The 18,090-nt window shown below is 43.1% G+C and overlaps 1 protein-coding gene across 1 annotated transcript in view; it reads left to right on the forward strand.

Moving 5' to 3' along the window:
* The first annotated feature begins 218 nt into the window (after positions 1-218).
* PAPLN (papilin, proteoglycan like sulfated glycoprotein) overlaps positions 219-18,090 on the forward strand; it is a 75,116-nt gene continuing 57,244 nt past the window's right edge. The window contains 2 exon segments of the mRNA XM_075065425.1: positions 219-307; positions 9,677-9,739. Coding sequence (XP_074921526.1) covers positions 9,683-9,739 — 57 coding nt within the window. The 5' untranslated portion in view covers positions 219-307; positions 9,677-9,682.

The raw sequence follows: 18,090 nt of genomic DNA on the forward strand, positions 1-18,090 counted from the left end.
CATTCAAAGGGAACTGGAAATCATCCTAAATCAGGCTCTTCCATGTGTGCACGGTTACAACTCTGGCTTTCAAAAGCAAAACAGGAAACTCATAAAGAAACTTTGAGGCTCAAGGGGTTAAATGAAATCCAACTCTCTCCTTTTCCTGTGCAGTAAGGATTAGTAACCAAACAGAAGCTGGGGAAAGGAGGGTGTTGGAGCCACTGATTGAGCTACAGAAGTGGGGAAGTGGACACGCAGCTGGGCTACAGGGTGGCTTTAGTGCCTCTGAACCTTACACTCACCTTCAAACAAACTGAGGCAGAAGGTAAGAATTAGTTTTGCATTATGGGTCACTTCTTTCCTCTCCTCTTCATCTCATTTGCCACTTGTCTATTTGTCTTTCCTTTGCTGTTTATGGACTTTTTATTTCCAACTACTTTTTATCAGCCTGGCTACAGTTTAAAGGGCAAGAGAGATGTTTGTTGAATGGAGTCCTGTGATTGCAAAATCAGATTTCCTGGCAGAGAGGGAAGAAGACACTCTATATATTCAGTGAATGTTAATCCCTGCTGCTCCCCACTCCCAAGTTAATTAGTCCAGGGGTTAATATAATCAAATAACCATTACTAACATTCTTGTGGGAGAGGGAAGAGGTATCAGTTAATGTTGGATGAGCCCAGGGGCTTGGTGCCTAAACAGATTCTGCCAGCATAAGTGTAGAAAGCAATATAAGTTTAGCAGGGCTTGTTTTGGTGTGAGAACTGTTACCAGTTTGTGGGAAAAGTAAACCCAGTGATTAGGACCGTTAAGCTGCGGAACCAGTGGATCCCTGTGCCTATTGGCAATTATACTCAAATAACCATTACTATGGGAGACGGCTGTGTGGATTGAAGGAACACCTGCCTATTTCCAGAGGAAGAGTGTCTCTATAGTGATCATTACACACTCATTTCACCTGTCCAGAACATAGACCTGATCCTGCAGACCTCTTCTCAAGCAAGTAGTCCCACCAAAGCCAGTGCAAGGAAGGGTTTGCAGGATCAGGCCCCACTCTGACATCTTTTGTGGTTTTCCTGTTTCTAAACAAGTGAATATGTCAGCTGAGAAGGCTACTTTGGGAGCTCACTCTGAGAAAGAGATGGTAAAAGGATGGCTAGTGTTGTGACAAGTGCTGTGCTAAATCTAAAGGCACAGGATTTACAAAGTGCCCTGGTATTCTCTGGGGAGGGGCCAGCTCCTTTAAATGACTTACACAGCTCAGAAAACCCGCATGGCTGTCCAGCATGGAGTTCTCAAGATCAGGAAGTACAAGACTTGGTATAGGAACATGGGGAGCGGGAGGAAGGCTGGAGGAGGTCTGTTTGTAAAGCTTGATTAAAAGTTTTTGTACCTCTGTACTCCGTGATCTTGGAAATTTTTGCACTACCTTTAGATTGTACACTCCCCACTTCTACATTGCAACAACACAGAGCCCTTCAGCAAGATTGTCTGTAGACAACTTTGGGATTCATACTCCCCTTCCTCTCTGTACTTTGATAGATGTGATCCCCTCTCTTTCTGTAATGCTTTTTTATCCTAGAGTGTTTCATAAATGGTAAGGACACAGGTCCAGTGAAATGCAGCTGTTTCTGGGGTGGAGGGCAGCAAGCAAGAGCACAGCCCACTGTACAACAGTGTGTGTGGTGGGCAGTGTTGTCCAGGGATAGCAGGACAAACACTCTGCTCTTATAGAAAGTGCTGGGATTTTTAATGCCTACCAAAACCATATAGGGCCATGGATTTTAAAGGGATAGTAACTTAAACATAATTTAAAAAGAGAAATTGCTTTACCTACATTACTAAAACAGGTTAAAACGAACATTTAAAAAATTAAATGAAAATTTCCACTATAGATGTTCTGTGTTTACTTTATTATTTCTCTCTGATTGGACAAAGAAGATATTTTAGCCCCCCCTCCTTTTTTTTAAGTCACTTTCATTCTCAGATTCTCATGCAACAGCACAGACCTGTGCTGATGACACTGCAGGGAGATGTTTTGTTCTAAAATCTGATTCCATCAGATTTGTAATGTTTCTGATGGTCTTCAGTTTTGTAAAAGTAGCTCTTTTCCCTTCCTCCCTAAAAAAGCCTCTAACAAAAAGTTTGGGGCCAAATTTGCTTTTGCAATGACCCTGTAAGGTTGTACTGCCTCCACACAGTAAATTGTGTGGAACCTGATGTACGTACATCAGATGGATAAAGGCCTGAGTTAACCCTCCTGATATTGGAGACTCTGATTCCATAGAATCTACACATTTCAAACTTTCAAACCTTATTACGGCTAGGCTAATAAGACATCCCCTGTAAATGTAACCTGTGAGACAGAACTCCTGTGTGACCCAAATGATTTGTGGCAAATGCCAAGGAGGGGTGCAAAATTTTGTTGCTAGGTCTCTCCACATTCTCTCTCTCTCTATCTCCCCTTAATAATTTAAAAAAAAATTGAATTTGTTTCCTTTTAAAGATAAGCTGTAAATGACTGTCTCTCTCTAAATAGAAGGACGGCAGCTCTGAGGCTGGAATGCAGCATCAGACAGAAGTTAGAGAATGGATAACCTGAAATGTTGTTTTATAAGCTAGGTGCCTTCTGATGCAGTCTGTGTGTTTCTGGTTTTGGCTCACCCCTTTTTGAGTTCAGGCATTTATCAAGTGTGATGCAAGTGTTCTGCAGTGTCAGTTCATCTAGTCATTAAAGGGTTAGTTATCTCATAAGATATGAACATGGACTGAGTTGGAATGCGTGTGAGTAGCTGTGTTCCAATTTGCCTGATGTGCTAGAAAAGGTGATACTTTGTTGCTGCCTTTGTGTTTAGTCTAGAGACACAGCTGCTCTGTAGAGGAATTTGGGAATTTTTTTATTATTATTAACACTTTAATTATGATATTGCCTAAAGGCTCTAATCTGGATTGAGGCCATGTTGTTCTAGGTGCTGTACAAAATGTAAAAAAGAGATAATTCCTGTCCTGAAGGGTTTACTCATTAGGCTGCTGGTGGTTATCTCACTCTTTAGAGTCCTTGTGTAAAATGATAAGCACTTCATTAAAGAAACCAACTCTGTGCTTTAAGATTCTTCAGAGCACAGCGTGTGGAAATAGTAAGTCTCATAAAAGAATGAGCTGTTTCTGTGAATAAGAATAGCATCTGGCATTACAGTACCTAGGATGGGATTACAAGCTTTATCAATCCTCTCCTTTTAGGCTGTAGGCTCATCACCACTTGGGATCAGGAGGAATAATTTTTCTCCCGGAGGCATAATACTGCTTTAGCATGAGCTGGAATGGCTTCACTGCAATGTTATAGCCCTGTAACTCGAACCAGGGGTGTGAGCAGGGTGGCCATGGCCCTCCCACTTTTTAACATGGGCATACTAGTCTCAGGCAGGCTGTCAGAGGCTGGCTGCACTTTGTGGCAGAGCAGCTGAGAAGATGATCAGGTCCCCTGCCAGTGGCACCTGCCTCTTCCTGATGGAGGGGCTGAGGTGGGCCTTAGTGCCCCGCCCCCCCATGGGGACCTGCCCCCTGCTCCTCCTCTTCCCCTGAAGCCCTGGCCAGGCCAGAAGCCGAAGCTGGACTGTGGTAAGAGCTGCCCAGGAAACCCAGGCTGCTGTGGGGAGCCCTGGACCCTCCACCTGCCTTGGGCAGTGTGCACCCAGGGGCAGGGACATGAGCTGGGGGCTGCTCTCCAGCCCCCTGCCCAGAGCAGGTGGAGGATCTGGGGCTCCCTACAGTGGCACTGGCTCCCTGGGCAGCTCTTACCATGGCCTGGCTCCAGCTATCTGCCTGGCTAGGGAGCGGGGCCTCAGAGAGAAGGGGAGGAGCAGGTGGTGGCAGGACCTTTGGGGGAAGAGGAGGAGCAGGGATGAGACGAAGTTCTGGCTCTGGTGGTCAGCCCACTTCTGTGCAGGTTCCGGCGCTCCCGACCCAAGCCCTGTGGCCTGAGTCAGTTGGTAGCTGTGGGTCTTTTATTACAGTGTAGACGTGGATTCCTTTGAAGCATCCAATACTGGTTATGGTTAATGGCAGGATACTGATGCTAGATGGACGATTGGTCTGAGCCAGTACCTCCATTCCTAAATCCTTAAAGGTGTCCTTTAATCCTGAGAGATTTACACACTGTTCTGTGAGGGTCATAGAGCCGTCTCCCATTGTAATCTTTGTTCTGCAGGAGTTCATTATGTGTATATCCACCCACAGTTTGTCTCTTATTTGACTCCATTATTGGATTATACCAATAGTTCATCTAAATCCAGTATCCTGTTTCTGGCAGTGACTAAAAGGCATCTCTGGTTTCTGAAGAGGGATATATATGAATGGAACTGGTTGCTTAACTACACATGTGCTTGTGCATATGTACACACCATGTGGTTCCTGCTCACTCATGCAAATACACAAACACACTCAATATGCAAACGTATGATGTTGTCTGGAAAAACTGTACCACCCATGGATTGTTTATTTTGCTACTTAGTTCTTAGAGCAGTGACTGCTGTGCTCTGGCTGCTACTGGGGAAGCACGGTGATGGGTCTTTGCAGAACAAACAGCAGGTTTATTTTTAGATGACACAGTTATAATTTTTCTCTGATCACACAGTCCCATATGCGCTTCCTTTCATATCACACTGCAGTGCCAGGAGTGATCACACACTCATAAAGCTATTTTTTTTTAAAGCTAATTTTTAGCAACTGCTGAAAGGTGCTGGGCTGGCAGCCCTGGAGATGGAAGCTGTTTCTCCTAGCACAGGTACTGCCTCTTAACTTTTTTTAGTGGAGTCAAAAGGATTTTTCAGTTCTGCTAGCTCTCATCTCCTCCCACTTACACAGCAATGTAAAACTGGTGTAACTCCATTTACTTCATCAGACATACTTCTGATTTACGTCACTAAGGGAGAGGAGACATGGGCCCCACAGGTGCAAAGAGAGAGAGAAAACTGTAAAGATTATTGTAAAGTTTACACTTGAAGTACTATTACAATACTTGTATGGTTGAGAAAATTGTCTTGTTGTTGGGGAGGGAGGAATAGTTTAATTGGAGGTAATTACCCAGCATCTAGACTCCGGTTAGCTTCTCAATAAGTTTCCTAAAGTTAAGTGTGTTAACCAGAGCCAGCTAACAAGTTTTTAAACATCACTGTCTTTGTCCACATTCAGTGCTAGTGTTTAAAATCATGTTAGTTAATATACATAAGCTAAAACTTTTAAAACACCGTTCATTTTCCTAATCTATCCAAACCCCAAATTAATGACCCATAGCAGTATTAGAATATAAATGCAAGTCTTTAGCTAGTCTTTTTCATTCTTCTTTTTAATGCTTAGGATTTCTTAATTTTAATTCTCATCATGTATGTTCTGTCTGTTTGTTCTATTGTGGCTTGTGGCAACATTAGCTGTCTAGATTTTTTTTACATGGGGCAATGTAATAGAGACTTAATCAAAATGTGTAGTCAGTGAGATTACTAAACTACAAGTTATAATTAAATCTTTAAAAAAATAAAGGTTTGTAATGGAACCCTGGTTGCAACCTTAACTATGGAAGGCTTTCTGCAGAGGGCTAAATCTGAACAGATAGCTTAGCGTCTGCCCATTACTATCCTCATGAAATATTGCATTTTTCCTTGTAATGGAACATTACAGGCTGGGACAACCACCACCTCTTCTCTGATGTACAAGACATACTTACAAATATGTTCAATCTACATCACTAATGTTACTGTGCTATGAATTTCATGGGATGGGAAAGACACAGATGTGCAATTTCTGCAAAGACATAGCCTCATCTCGCATTGCCATCCCACCTCTTAGCTGGGTATGGGAGGGTGAAGGTTCACTGTAGAATCCTCTTGGTCAGGAGGTGCCAGAATCTGACCTTGCTGTTGTAGTTGATGATTTTTCAGTTTCTCTTTTCACAATCCCTACGTGGTGGGATTGAAACAAGCTTCTTGTCTGCCTGTTCACCCTGGTTCCTGACTCACAGGTCCAACAGTGTCTGCCATGAGTTACTCTTGTTCGATTCTCCTAAAGTTCTGCCAAGCTTGGCATTGTTGTAAGAGTCCCTTGTGATAATAGGGCTCACCCAAGCTGGCCACGACAGTGATCTACATATGATTATATGTCCGTAATGAACAGTGCCCCAGATCTCACCATCTCTCTCTCTCAAATTACAGGGGACTTAGGTGTCAGAGTGACAAGGTAGTGACTGGAGACCTCAGTACTAATTGTGTCGGAAGCTTGTCTAGGTGTTTTGATTTAGTCTTCAGTCCTTAATACAAAACCACAAACATAGCTTTACTCACAGGGCTGAAATTGCCAGGCATGGTTCAGATCGCAATCGAAGTGCATTGGCAGAGCTGCAGGGGTGGACAGGACTGGAATAGCACAAGCTGCTGCAGGTCAGGATTGAGGTGTGTTGGCAGAGCTGGACAGATTCCCATTGGAATAGCAGGCAATGTTGCAGGCTGAAATTAAAGTATGTTGAGAGCTGTGCAGGGGAAACTTACAACGCACCTGCACTCAACCATGAAGTAAGAGAGTGCTCTTACTGTTACTGCTATCGTCAGTATCGTATTTTAAGGTCAGAATTCACCTCAAATCTAAAAACATAACAACTTCATTTAAGAAAAAAGTTACAGCTGAAAGCAAGTTTCAGTGATGACTAATACAAAAATAAAATTACTTTCTTAGAATCCTGCACCTCTTTACAAAAGGTCAAACATTAACAAGTGTGGAAATGAAGAGTTAGGGGATCCAGCCAGTTCCTCACTGCCATGTAAACCTTTCTCAAGCACCCAAGTCACCCCACTTTTTATTCTCTGGTCTCCTAGTCATGCTCCATCCCTCCATTCTCTCCTAGCATCTCCAGCCAGTTCATATGTATAGACATTTTAAAATTTTAAACATTGCTTTATATTCAGATTAAAAATAGCTCTGTCTGAGTGTGTCCCAGGACTTAGCTGCAGGTAACAGGAGAGTGGGGAGGGAAACACAATACAACATCCTGCCACTTTAACACACACTTGCTTGCTTATTTTCTATACAGAGTATTTTTCCACCTTGGTTCAAAGGGAGTCAGGACCAGGGCTTGCTTCGGCTTGGTCAAAAACAAAGAGAGAAATGTCAACCGAAGGACGGTTGGCCTTAGGCAGGGGAGAAAAAGAAACAGCCATTAAGTTAATAAGTCTCTTGGACCCAGTTTAATCCTCCTGTCTAAGGCAGAGGATCAATTTCTCAGTGCTTCCTGGCTTGGTCCTCAGACCTTCCCAACCCTTTTTCCAGCCAGGGGAAAGCTAACCCTCATAGACCTTCTCCCAGCCTCTTTATATCGCTGCTCTAGTGAGCCCCTAGTTGCCTACCTCTGTATAGGACGTGTTCACCTCATCTCATGCTGTTCGTGTTATATCTCTAATTCCTATGCTAATCCCTCCAAAAACCCTAAAAAAGGAAACTGATTCTCCCTGGCAAGGCCAGCAAACCAAAAACTAAAATAAAAAATGTGGAGTTGAGCCATATTGGAGATAGAGTGAGTAAAACAACAGTTATGAACATTTTAAGAAAATAAACAGGGAACTTTTAAGACATCATGGGCCAGATCCTCTGTTTATGTAAACTTTCAGCTATGACTAAACCACCTTAGGAATCAAGCTCCATAATTTAAAAAATCCCTTTCTGATTGGTTGGTTGGTTGGTTGGTGTGTTTCTTGGTTGTAGGTTTGTTGTTTTTTCCTTCCCCTCCGTCTCCCTTCCAGACTTCCCAGAAAATCTGTCCTGGCATAGAATCTTCAAGGGACCTTGAGAGGTCATCTAGTCCAGTCTTTTGCCTCAGGGCAGGACTAAGTATTATCTAGACCATCCCTGACAGGTGTTTGTCTAACCTGCTCTTAAAAATCTCCAATGATGGAGATTCCACAACCTCCCTAGGCAATTTATTCCAGTGCTTAACTATCCTGACAGTTAGGAAGTTTTTCTTAATGTCCAACCAAAACCTCCTATGCTGCAATTTAAGCCCATTGCTTCTTGCCCTATCCTCAGAGGTTTAAAAAAACAATTTTTCTCCCTCCTCCTTGGAACAACCTTTTATGTACTTGAAAACTGTTATCATGTCCCCTTTGAGTCTTCTCTTTTCCAGACTAAACAAACCAAATTTTTTCAATCTTCCCTCATAGGTCATGTTTTCTAGTCTCTTGTCTGGACTTGTACCATGCAAAGCAGAACCAGGCACTGCTGCCTGTCCAATGATTTTTTGAAAGGATATAGTTTAAAAAGAGAGAGAGAGAGATGGGGAAACCATTTTGAAAAGCAGCTGTCTAAATTGTGTCAGCCATTTCCTCATGTCCAAAAGGGCATGGTGTGCAGTGACCCATTCTGAGCTCCTATGGACCGAGGCTGTGTTAGAACATAGACCTGAGCTCGCTGAGAGGTTTGCAAACCTTATTGAGCTTGGTCTGAGTTTAGAGTTTGCAATGAAATGAGATTCACTGAGTTTCTAGTTTCCATTGCCACAGTGTCCCACTGGTGTAGTCAAAGCTACTGTGGAGGTACTGCTACAGTGCAGACTATCAGCTCTTTCCAGGCCTCCTAAATGCTAGCAATGGGCAAACCTCAAAATCTTCAGTGTTGGGTAGTTCAGTATTAAACCTGAGAGTCTGGATGCTTATCCCAGCATTCTTGGGACTGCACAGCTGGGCTGCACATTTCACCAGTGCCCTCTCTCATGAAATTGGTGGGATCTCATTCTGGCCAGGCTGGATTCAAACCAAAGAGCCCCCCCTAGTATTCTGGCACTTCTGCTTCCAGGCCCACCCTTTCAAATCTCAAAAAGGGTCAGGTTGTGGCTAAGCTTTCCATATTCGGCCCTTCACTCAAACTCTTGTATCCTGGTGCAGCTCACATGGGGCAAATTTTTTAAACTTGGGTGCCTAACTCTAGAAACCTGATTCTATATGAGGCATCTAAATAAATGTGGGCACCTGACAATTCCTGTTGACTTCAAAGGCAGCTGCAGGTGGTAAGCACCTCTCCAAAATCAGGCAAGATCTTTAGATGCCTAAATATGGATCTTAGACAGCCAAATTTGAAGATTATAGACATGCAAGATCACCTCCTGTATTCTAAGACCCTGATCCTGAAACTCCTCCAACTCAAACAGGGTGAGTCAGATGCAGAAATAATCTTTAACCTGGGAATTTCCTGGTTTTGACTGGCTGAAGTCAGAACATTATTATTTTAAATACCTTTTTTAAAAAAACCCTATATATGTTGTATGCATAAATGGGTGGGTAGGGGGACAAGAATCAGCATGTGTTTCCCTCTCCTGTCCCCTCCCCTCCATGCCCTGTGATGGTGTTCTCATTATGCCAAAGGCAAGCTTAGGAGAAATGCTGGGGATCAGTAATTACATGCTGGCTTTCTGTGGAGGATAATTTCAGTCTTTAAGTTGCCTTGATTTGTCTGGGATATGTAGTGACAAACTACCTTTTACTTGCCTTTGGTTTCAGTCCATCCCCTTTTCCTGTTGAGTCTCTTTCACTCCATGGTCCCTTCCATCAGCTCTCTCACTAGACCAGCTTGCCCCCTCCATCCCTGACCTGTGCGCCACAGAGAGTTCTAGCCATGAAGGAGCAAGAAACCAGCCGTTCTGATCAATGTTCTCTTTATTCCACAGAGGAAAATGAAGAACTTGTTCCTCCTGCTCACGCTGACAATGATGCCACTTCCTGCATCTTCAGTAAGTTAAGCACCTTTTCTCAAAAGTGGCTGCTACCAGGGATGGCACGAAACTTGGGGTAGAGGGTTTCAACTTTTGGCAGCCAAAGTGTTTGTAGAGAACTTGGGGTAATGGGTGTCCTGCTTGAAAATGACTACATACACGCACTTGAAGAAGTTAATACTTGACTGATGTACGCTTTATGTTGTATCTGTCCTCCATGTCTCTACCAAGGTGATAGTGGTACACACACATGCTAGTCATTGCATTAGAAAGTCTGTGAGTTAGTTGGGTATGTTACACAATCTCTCCCTGCTAAATGTTAACACAATTTGGCTCAAAACCAGCAGCCTTGGCCAAAAAAGAGCCAAAAAAGTTCATCCCATGTAAGCAATGCACTACGTTGTCCTGTGAAGCAGGAGAAACTCTGGAGGATGGCTTTATGCTGCTTGTCTCTGATATTAGACACTGTGACCTAAAGTCAGTAACTTCTCTTGACGGAATGTGTAATGAATGGAAATGGTGGTGCATCTGTAGAGGAGGGGAAGTTTAACAGTCTGTCCTTAAGTGCCTCTGTGGTGTGAGAGCCACACTGGATGCTGGAACTTCCCAGCTAGGGAGGTGTGAGGAGATGCAGTTTAATAGTAGAGAGAGGAATGGAAGCACCAATGCATTCAGATGGGTCATTCCTAGTTCCTTCTATGACAGATTAAAGGCATGACTCCTCATAGTCATAAAGGGAATTTCATGTTTAATCTGCCTCACCTGACATTAAAAATGTCCCTCCCCCATTTGTGATTCCTGTAGTCACAGAGATCAGTGAGAATTTGAAAATATCTGTATTGGAAGGTGCACCTAAACATTTTGCAGGAGGGACAGTTTTTCTCTTATGAAAGGTATTGTGTCTTTGGTGGAGCTCTGTTACTCCTCTTCTGATGTAGTCAGAGCTAATCGCAGAGCAGCCCTGCTGCTGAGGCAGGAACCCTTGTTTTGTGTTCACTGTCGAACAAGTTGCATGTAGCATAGGAGTCAGGTAAGATGGTTGTATTTGAATAAAGGTAATTCACCCTTCAGCCTTGCCAGAGCAGTATGGAACTCTGGAGTCAATGGTACTCCAAAAGGGCTTAAAGGACTGTCCAGTGACATGACAGCATGAAAAAAAAACTAACCGTCATGTGTGGGCTTCACTGTAGACACAGTAACTCTTCTGTTGTAAACTGTTCTCAACCTTTTGCCTAGAAATACAGAAGTTTTTCTGATGAATCAGAGCATAGGCAACTGTCATTGCTGGAGGCTATGACATTTTGTGTTATACAAACACACAATATTCTGTCGAGGATTGAGTAACAAACCAGGGCCCTTGGACACACATCTGGATAAACACCTCTAATCACTACTGTCAGGCACATCTTTTCCAATGGGCTATAAAACAGCTGATAGGATACTGCTAATGTTCCTTCTTCTATAGAAGCCCCAGGTCAAAAGTCCATGCTGTTCCAGCTGACACTGGGTTTTTGCTATTCTAAAAGAGCCCAGATTTAGAACATTTCCCTACTATGTGCCAGAAAGATAGAACTTTAGGAGTTACCTTCACATTTGCTGGAAATCTAATCCAGGAAATGAATTAAAACCTCTCAATGTGTAGCCTTTTGGAAGGGCTATCTCGCAGAAAGTAAATCCCCAAAACACAAGCATACTTTTGCTGCTATATAATTTAATAATAATAATATAATATTTTACCTCTTGAAACCTATTTTCATGCCTCACATATGCCGTAAGAGACATGTATATGTCCTTACCTAGTCTCAAATCCAACATGTCCATTTTATTGTCCACTCTGCTCAGAATAAATGCAGGATTGGAAGAGATGGTATACTGCAGGGCAGAACTGAGATATATTGACAAAACTCTGAGAGGACCCAGAGCTGGAATAGCAGGGGCACTGGCAGGTCAGCTTGATAGGAACTTACAGATATAATATAAATATAATATGGAAGATATACCTATATCATAGAACTGGAAGGGACCCTGAAATGTCATCAAGTCCATCCCCCTGCCTTCATTAGGCAGGACCAATTTTGTCCCAGATCCTAAGTGGCTCCCTCAAGGATTGAGCTCTCAACCCTGGTTTTAGCAGGCCAATGCACAAACCACTGAGCTAGCTCTTACAGAGCTACTTATAGAGTTCCTACCACTGCTTAGTGGGAGATGTGCTATGATTGAAAACGTTGGGGTGTCAAATCAGTAAAGAGGTCCATTGCCAGAGTTGTGTAGAGGATTGAATAATAGGGATGATGCAGCTCAATTGGAGGGGCTCTGGAAGAGCTATGTGTAAGAGGCTTGTGCTGTGCCTGCCTGCACTGCATTTGCCTTTAATTCTTTCATGGATGATAAAAAGAATCAAATTAATTCCCCTGCCTCCTACACCAGTGCCCAAAAAAGAATCTACATGTCCTGCCCTGCTCTCACAATGTCATTGGCTGATTTGCTATGATTCCCCAGCTGAATGGGTGCATGGATAGGCTAGTATATGACAGCAAACCCCTTATGGCTTAATGGATTAACAATATGAGAAGTGCATAAGCAGGATGTGTGCAGGGGTGCTGAAAAGGGTATATACAGACACAGGGATTATGCCCCCCCCCACCTTTTTAGTAGCTGTGAATGTCGTGGAAAATCCAGCTGTCTCAGCTCTGACAACAGTGAGTGAAGGTTGATGACTCACATCATGGGGTCAAATCTGCTCTCACTGAAGTCAATGAGAGTTTGAACACTGACATGACTGAGAGTAGGATTGGGCCCAGTGTATTCCAAAATTGAGCATGTGCACACACACATTTACAAAACATTCTACAGAAGTTACAGTCTGCTGGCTTCTGAAATTCCCTGCTATCATCGAGTGAGAGGGGAATTTGCGAAGAAGGCCTTCTGATAATGAACCACATGCCCCAAAGGACGCATGCTGCCTGGCTACAATGATTGGGACCGCTTCCATGTGATGACATTGCCTTAACAGACTGCCTTCAGTGGAGGTGGCTGGAGAGCATGGACTTGGCAACGATACAGACTGATAATGATAATGCACATATAGAAATCAACTAGGTGTGAGCTGCAGGCGGGGTGTGTGCATACGTGTGTGTGCCTGCTTGTGAACAGGACTCCTTTAAACTAATTTGATTGAAGGGTGAGTCCTAGTGGCTGCTCTTTTCCTTCTCATCTTCATTTTCATGTTCCCCGTTTTAGTCTGGAGTGGGCAATTTTTTTTTATTTTAATGACATCAACTGTCAGATCAGGGAAAGCAGCAGAGAACTGAGTAGGGAGGTGCTGGCATAGGTGACAACTGAGAATTTTGTCTGGGTCCAGCCTCAGTAGGGTGTCTGAGATTTATGGCCAGAGTGAGCTGCAGATTTAGCTGCTGCCTGCAATAGGCAGCACTGAGGAGGAACTCAGATGCACTGGCTGCCTGCAGCACCCAGCTGGCTGATATGAGTTTATCTCCCAATGCTCCATCCTCAGCAGCACCTGCTGTCCCAGGCTTTGCCTCCCCTTCTCGCCAGCCAGAACATGCTGGTACAGTAGTTTCCCCAGGAATTGAAATTAAAGGGGGTGTCAGGCCAATGAGATATATAAAAGAGATATGAATAAAGTAAATGTTTTGTTAGGATAATGCAAATTTAACATAAGGATAATGCAAGTTACACATAACAGGTCTAGATTTCTAAAAGATATATACTTTTTTTTAATGTATTTAATTTAAATTGACTTTTGAAAAGTAAACCATCATGGGATAAGAGGGAAGTCCTCTCATGGATCAGTAACTGGTTAAAATATGGGAAACAAAGGGTAGGAATAAATTATCAGTTTTCAGAATGGAGAGAGGTAAATAGTGGTATCCCAGAGGGGTCGGTACTGGGACCATTACTGTTCAACATACTCATAAATGATCTGGAAAAATGGGTAAACAGTGTGGTGACAAAATTTTCAGATGATACAAAACTATTCAAGATAGTTAAGTCCCGGCAGACTGCGAAGAGCTACAAAAGGATCTCACAAAACTGAGTAACTGGGCAACAAAATGGCATGATGAAATTGAATGTTGATAAATGCAAAGTAATGCACATTGGAAACAATCTCAACTATACATATAAAATGAAGGAGTTTGAATTAGCTGTTCTCTCAAAAAAGATCTTGGAGTCGTAATAGTTCTCTGAAAACATCCATTCAATGTGCAGCAGCAGCCAAAAAAGCAAACAGAATGTTGGGAATCATTAAGAAAGGGATAGATACGAAGACAGAAAATATCATATTGCCTCTATATAAATCCATGGTATGTGTACACCTTGAATACTGTGTGCAGATCTGGTCATCCCATCCCAAAAGAGACATTGGAAATGGAAAAGGTACAGAGATGGGCAACTAAAATGATTAGGGGTATGAAACAGGAGGAGAAATTAAAATGACTGGGAATCTTCAGCTTAGAAAAGAGACGACTAAAACAACAGAGGTCAATCAGCACAGGCTAAGTACACTTGAGAACACAGCTCTGTTTGCTTGGATATCTAGGTAGATTAGGTGTGACTGTAAATACAAAATCTGGTCCTGAAGCCTTTCCCCAGTCTCCAGCTCATCACTAGTTGTCAGGGAGACCTCATTTAGACTTTGCTAACAATCATCATTTGAAATTATTAGGTTGGCCAACATCACCGAAATGAATGCACTGACATTGTCATAAAAACCAGCTATATAAGGAAGCTAGTCTATATTCATACTTTTGAAATCTATTATACTTTTTCAGATATGTATTTTATCATACACTGTATATGCTTTTAAAGTGTGTAATTTCAATTTCAATTCAAATTTCCAAACAGTCACTAAATTGGCATGTTTCAGAGTAGCAGCTGTGATAGCCTGTATCTGCAAAAAGAACTGGCATACTTGTGGCACCTTAGACTAACACATTTATTTGAGCAAAAAGCTTTTGTGGGCTACAGCCCACTTCATCGGATGCGAATGGAACATATAGTGAGGAGATAGATAGGTTATACACATACAGAGAACATGAAAAGGTGGGAGTTGCCCAACCAACTCTAAAGGCTAATTAAGATGAGCTACTCTCAGCAGGAGGAAAAAAACTTTTGTAGTGATAATCAAGATGATCCATTTAAGACAGTTTGACAAGAAGTGTGTGAGGACACTTAACATGGGGAAATTGATTCAATGGTGTAATGGCTCAGCCATTCCCAGTCTCTTTTTAAGCCTAAATTGATTGTATCTAGTTTGCATATATTCCAAGTTCAGCGGTTTCTCTTTGGAGTCTGTTTTTGAAGCTTTTCTGTTGCAAAATTGCCACTTTAAATCTGTAACTGAATGGCCAGAGAGGTTGAAGTATTCTCCTACTGGTTTTGAATGTTATAATTCTTGACATCTGATTTGTGTCCATTTTCTTTTGCATAGAGACTGTCCGGTTTGGCCAATGTACATGATAGAGAGGGGCAATGCTGGCACATGATGGCATATATCACATTGGTAGATGTGCAGGTGAAACGAGCCCCTGATGGTGTGGCTGATGTGATTAGGTCTTTATGATGGAGTCCTTGAATAGATATGTGGACAGAGTTGGCATCTGGCTTTGTTGCAAGGATAGGTTTCTGGGTTAGTGTTTTTGTTCTGTGGCGTGCGGTTGCTGGTGAGTATTTGCTTCAGGTTGGGGGGCTGTCTGTAAGAGAGGACAGGTCTGTCTCCCAAGATCTGTGAGAGTGAGAGGGTAATCTTTCAGGATAGGTTGTAGATCTTTGATGATGCGCTGGAGAGGTTTTAGTTGGGGCTGAAGATGACGGCTAGAGGCGTCTGTTATTTTCTGTGTTGGGCCTGTCTTGTAGTAAGTGACTTCTGGGTACTCTTCTGGCTCTGTCAATCTGTTTTTTCACTTCAGCAGGTGGGTATTGTAGTTTTAAGAATGCTTGATAGAGATCTTGTAGGTGTTTGTCTCTGTCTGAGAGATTGGAGCAAATGCGGTAGTATCTTAGAGCTTGGCTGTAGACAATGGATCGTGTGATCCGGTCCTGGATGAAGCTGGAGGCATGTAGATAAGTATAGTGGTCAGTGGGTTTTCATGGTGTTTATGTGACCATCACTTATCAGCACAGTAGTGTCAAGGAAATGGATCGACTTGTGTGGATTGGTCTAGGCTGAGGCTGATGGTAGGATGGAAATTGTTGAAATCATGGTGGAATTACTCAAGGAGGGCTTCTTTTCCATGGGTCCAGATGATGAAGATGTCATCAGTGTGGAGTAGGGGCATTAGGGGACGAGAGCTAAGGAAGCGTTGTTCTAAGTGAGCCATAAAAATGTTGGCATACTATGGGCTATGCGGGTACCCATAGCAGTGCTGCTGACTTGAAGGTGAATATTGTCTCCAAATGTGAAATAGTTGTGGGTGAGGACAAAGTCGCAAAATTCAGCCACCAGGTTTGGCATGTAACTAGTTCACAAAACTGGGGAGGGGTGTTGGGGAAATTCAGGGGGGTGTAGGAAAATAACTGTGCTGGTACCAAGCAGAACCGGCAGGATCGATCTGTCTCCTCTTCCCAACACATGAGGGACCCCAGGCTCCGTAGGGAGGGACCCAGGGAGGAGTCCAGCCCAGCTGCCAGCATCTGCTCTGTTGTTTATATCAGTAGTGCCTAGGTGCAGGATACGGGCTCATTGTGCTAGATGCTCTACAGACAAGTAACAAAGATGACAGTCCCTGCCTCCTAGAGCTTACACACTAGGTGTCGGACAAGACAGGACAGGTGGACAACACAGACAAAGGCCTTAGTGTAGACAAGCCCTAAAGCTGCTTCTGTTCTAGGAAAACTGGAATTCATGGTAATGATGGTGGAGGCTAGGAGTGAGGCATTTTTTATCATTGAGACTCAGAGCAGGAGGAGATAACACAACAGTAAAACTTCCCGAGCTCTGTCTACAGTACAGCTCCACCACTGCTACTGCATGTGAAACTGTGCCACGGGAGACTAGAGTGAATTTTCCTGCTGTAGACAAAGCTTCAGATAAAAGCCACTTTCTCAAGGTCTTGCACATGAGTCATCCTTCCCTCTTGGCTATGGAGATTTTGATTGTTTGGCACATAATGGGCCTGATTTCCAGCCAGGCCTTGTCCTGGCTTCCATTTGTGCAAGTGTAATTTTGTGCCTGCAAATAATTGCACCCTGCATGTTTTGCCCCTTTTGGGCCAGATTACAAACCCCTTCCCCATGCTGGTGGCAATTCCAGTCATCAAAGCAGTCCCACTGAAGTTACTCAGCCTATTCCAGTGTGTAACTGCTCATCATTTTAAGGGGTACATGATCTGGCTGTTCAGGTAGTTAGAGGATGTCTAATTTGCCCCCACTCTGAATAGCAAAGGGAGGCTGTTTTGAGGCCTGGTTGAAAATCCTGCCTAGTGTGTATTAATCTGGAAACTCCTGCCTTCCACTGGTATCTCTACATTTACACTTAGATGAATGGGTTAATGTGATGTTCTTTAATATGGTGCTCACTACGTCTGTACCATTTAGTATTTCATCTCCTGCTGCCACCACCTTGTTTTGTTTTAGTTGTTCCTGTTTTGTTTGAATGCATTTCCTTGATGACTTTTGTATTGTTCACAATAATGATACTTAGCACTTTTTGCCTTTAAAGATCTTTACCAACATGTGTCTCCGAGGCAAGAATAATGAGGAATTAAGACAGAATTACTGGAAATGATTGCCTGAGTCCAGCCTCAGCAGAGTGTCTGAGACTCATGGCCAGAATGAGCAGAGATTTAGCTGTAGCCTGCAATATATACAGGCAGCACTAGAAGGCAGAAGATGGACTCCTACCTGCAGCACCAGCTGCCTGCACTCTGTGTTGAGGGTTTTTCTTTTGCCTTATTTATATAGGACAACCATTTATTTCTCATTTGTTTTGTTACACCAATAGCCTAAAATGAGTTGCATATCCAAAAGCAACCCATCTGCATATACCCAAATAACTGCACTTGTCATGTTTCTACAGTGAGATGCTGAGCACCATCAACTCCCCTTCATGTCAATGGGAGTTGAGGGATCAGCACCTTGTAGGATTGAGTCTTCAGTCACTCAGGAAAATGACATGCAGATTATTACTACTTAGATGATCATAATGCACCACAGATGCTAGGATTTTTCCACATAGAATCCTAGAATATCAGGGTTGGAAGGGACCTCAGGAGGTCATCTAGTCCAACCCTCTGCTCAAAGTAGGACTAATCCCAGATAGATTTTTGCCCCAGATCCCTAAATAGCCCCCTCAAGGATTGAACTCACAACCCTGGCTTTAGCAGGACAATGCGCAAACCACTGAGCTA

The sequence above is a fragment of the Chelonoidis abingdonii genome, chromosome 4 (genome assembly GCF_003597395.2).
Source record: "Chelonoidis abingdonii isolate Lonesome George chromosome 4, CheloAbing_2.0, whole genome shotgun sequence".
NCBI classification, from domain to species: domain Eukaryota; kingdom Metazoa; phylum Chordata; order Testudines; family Testudinidae; genus Chelonoidis; species Chelonoidis abingdonii.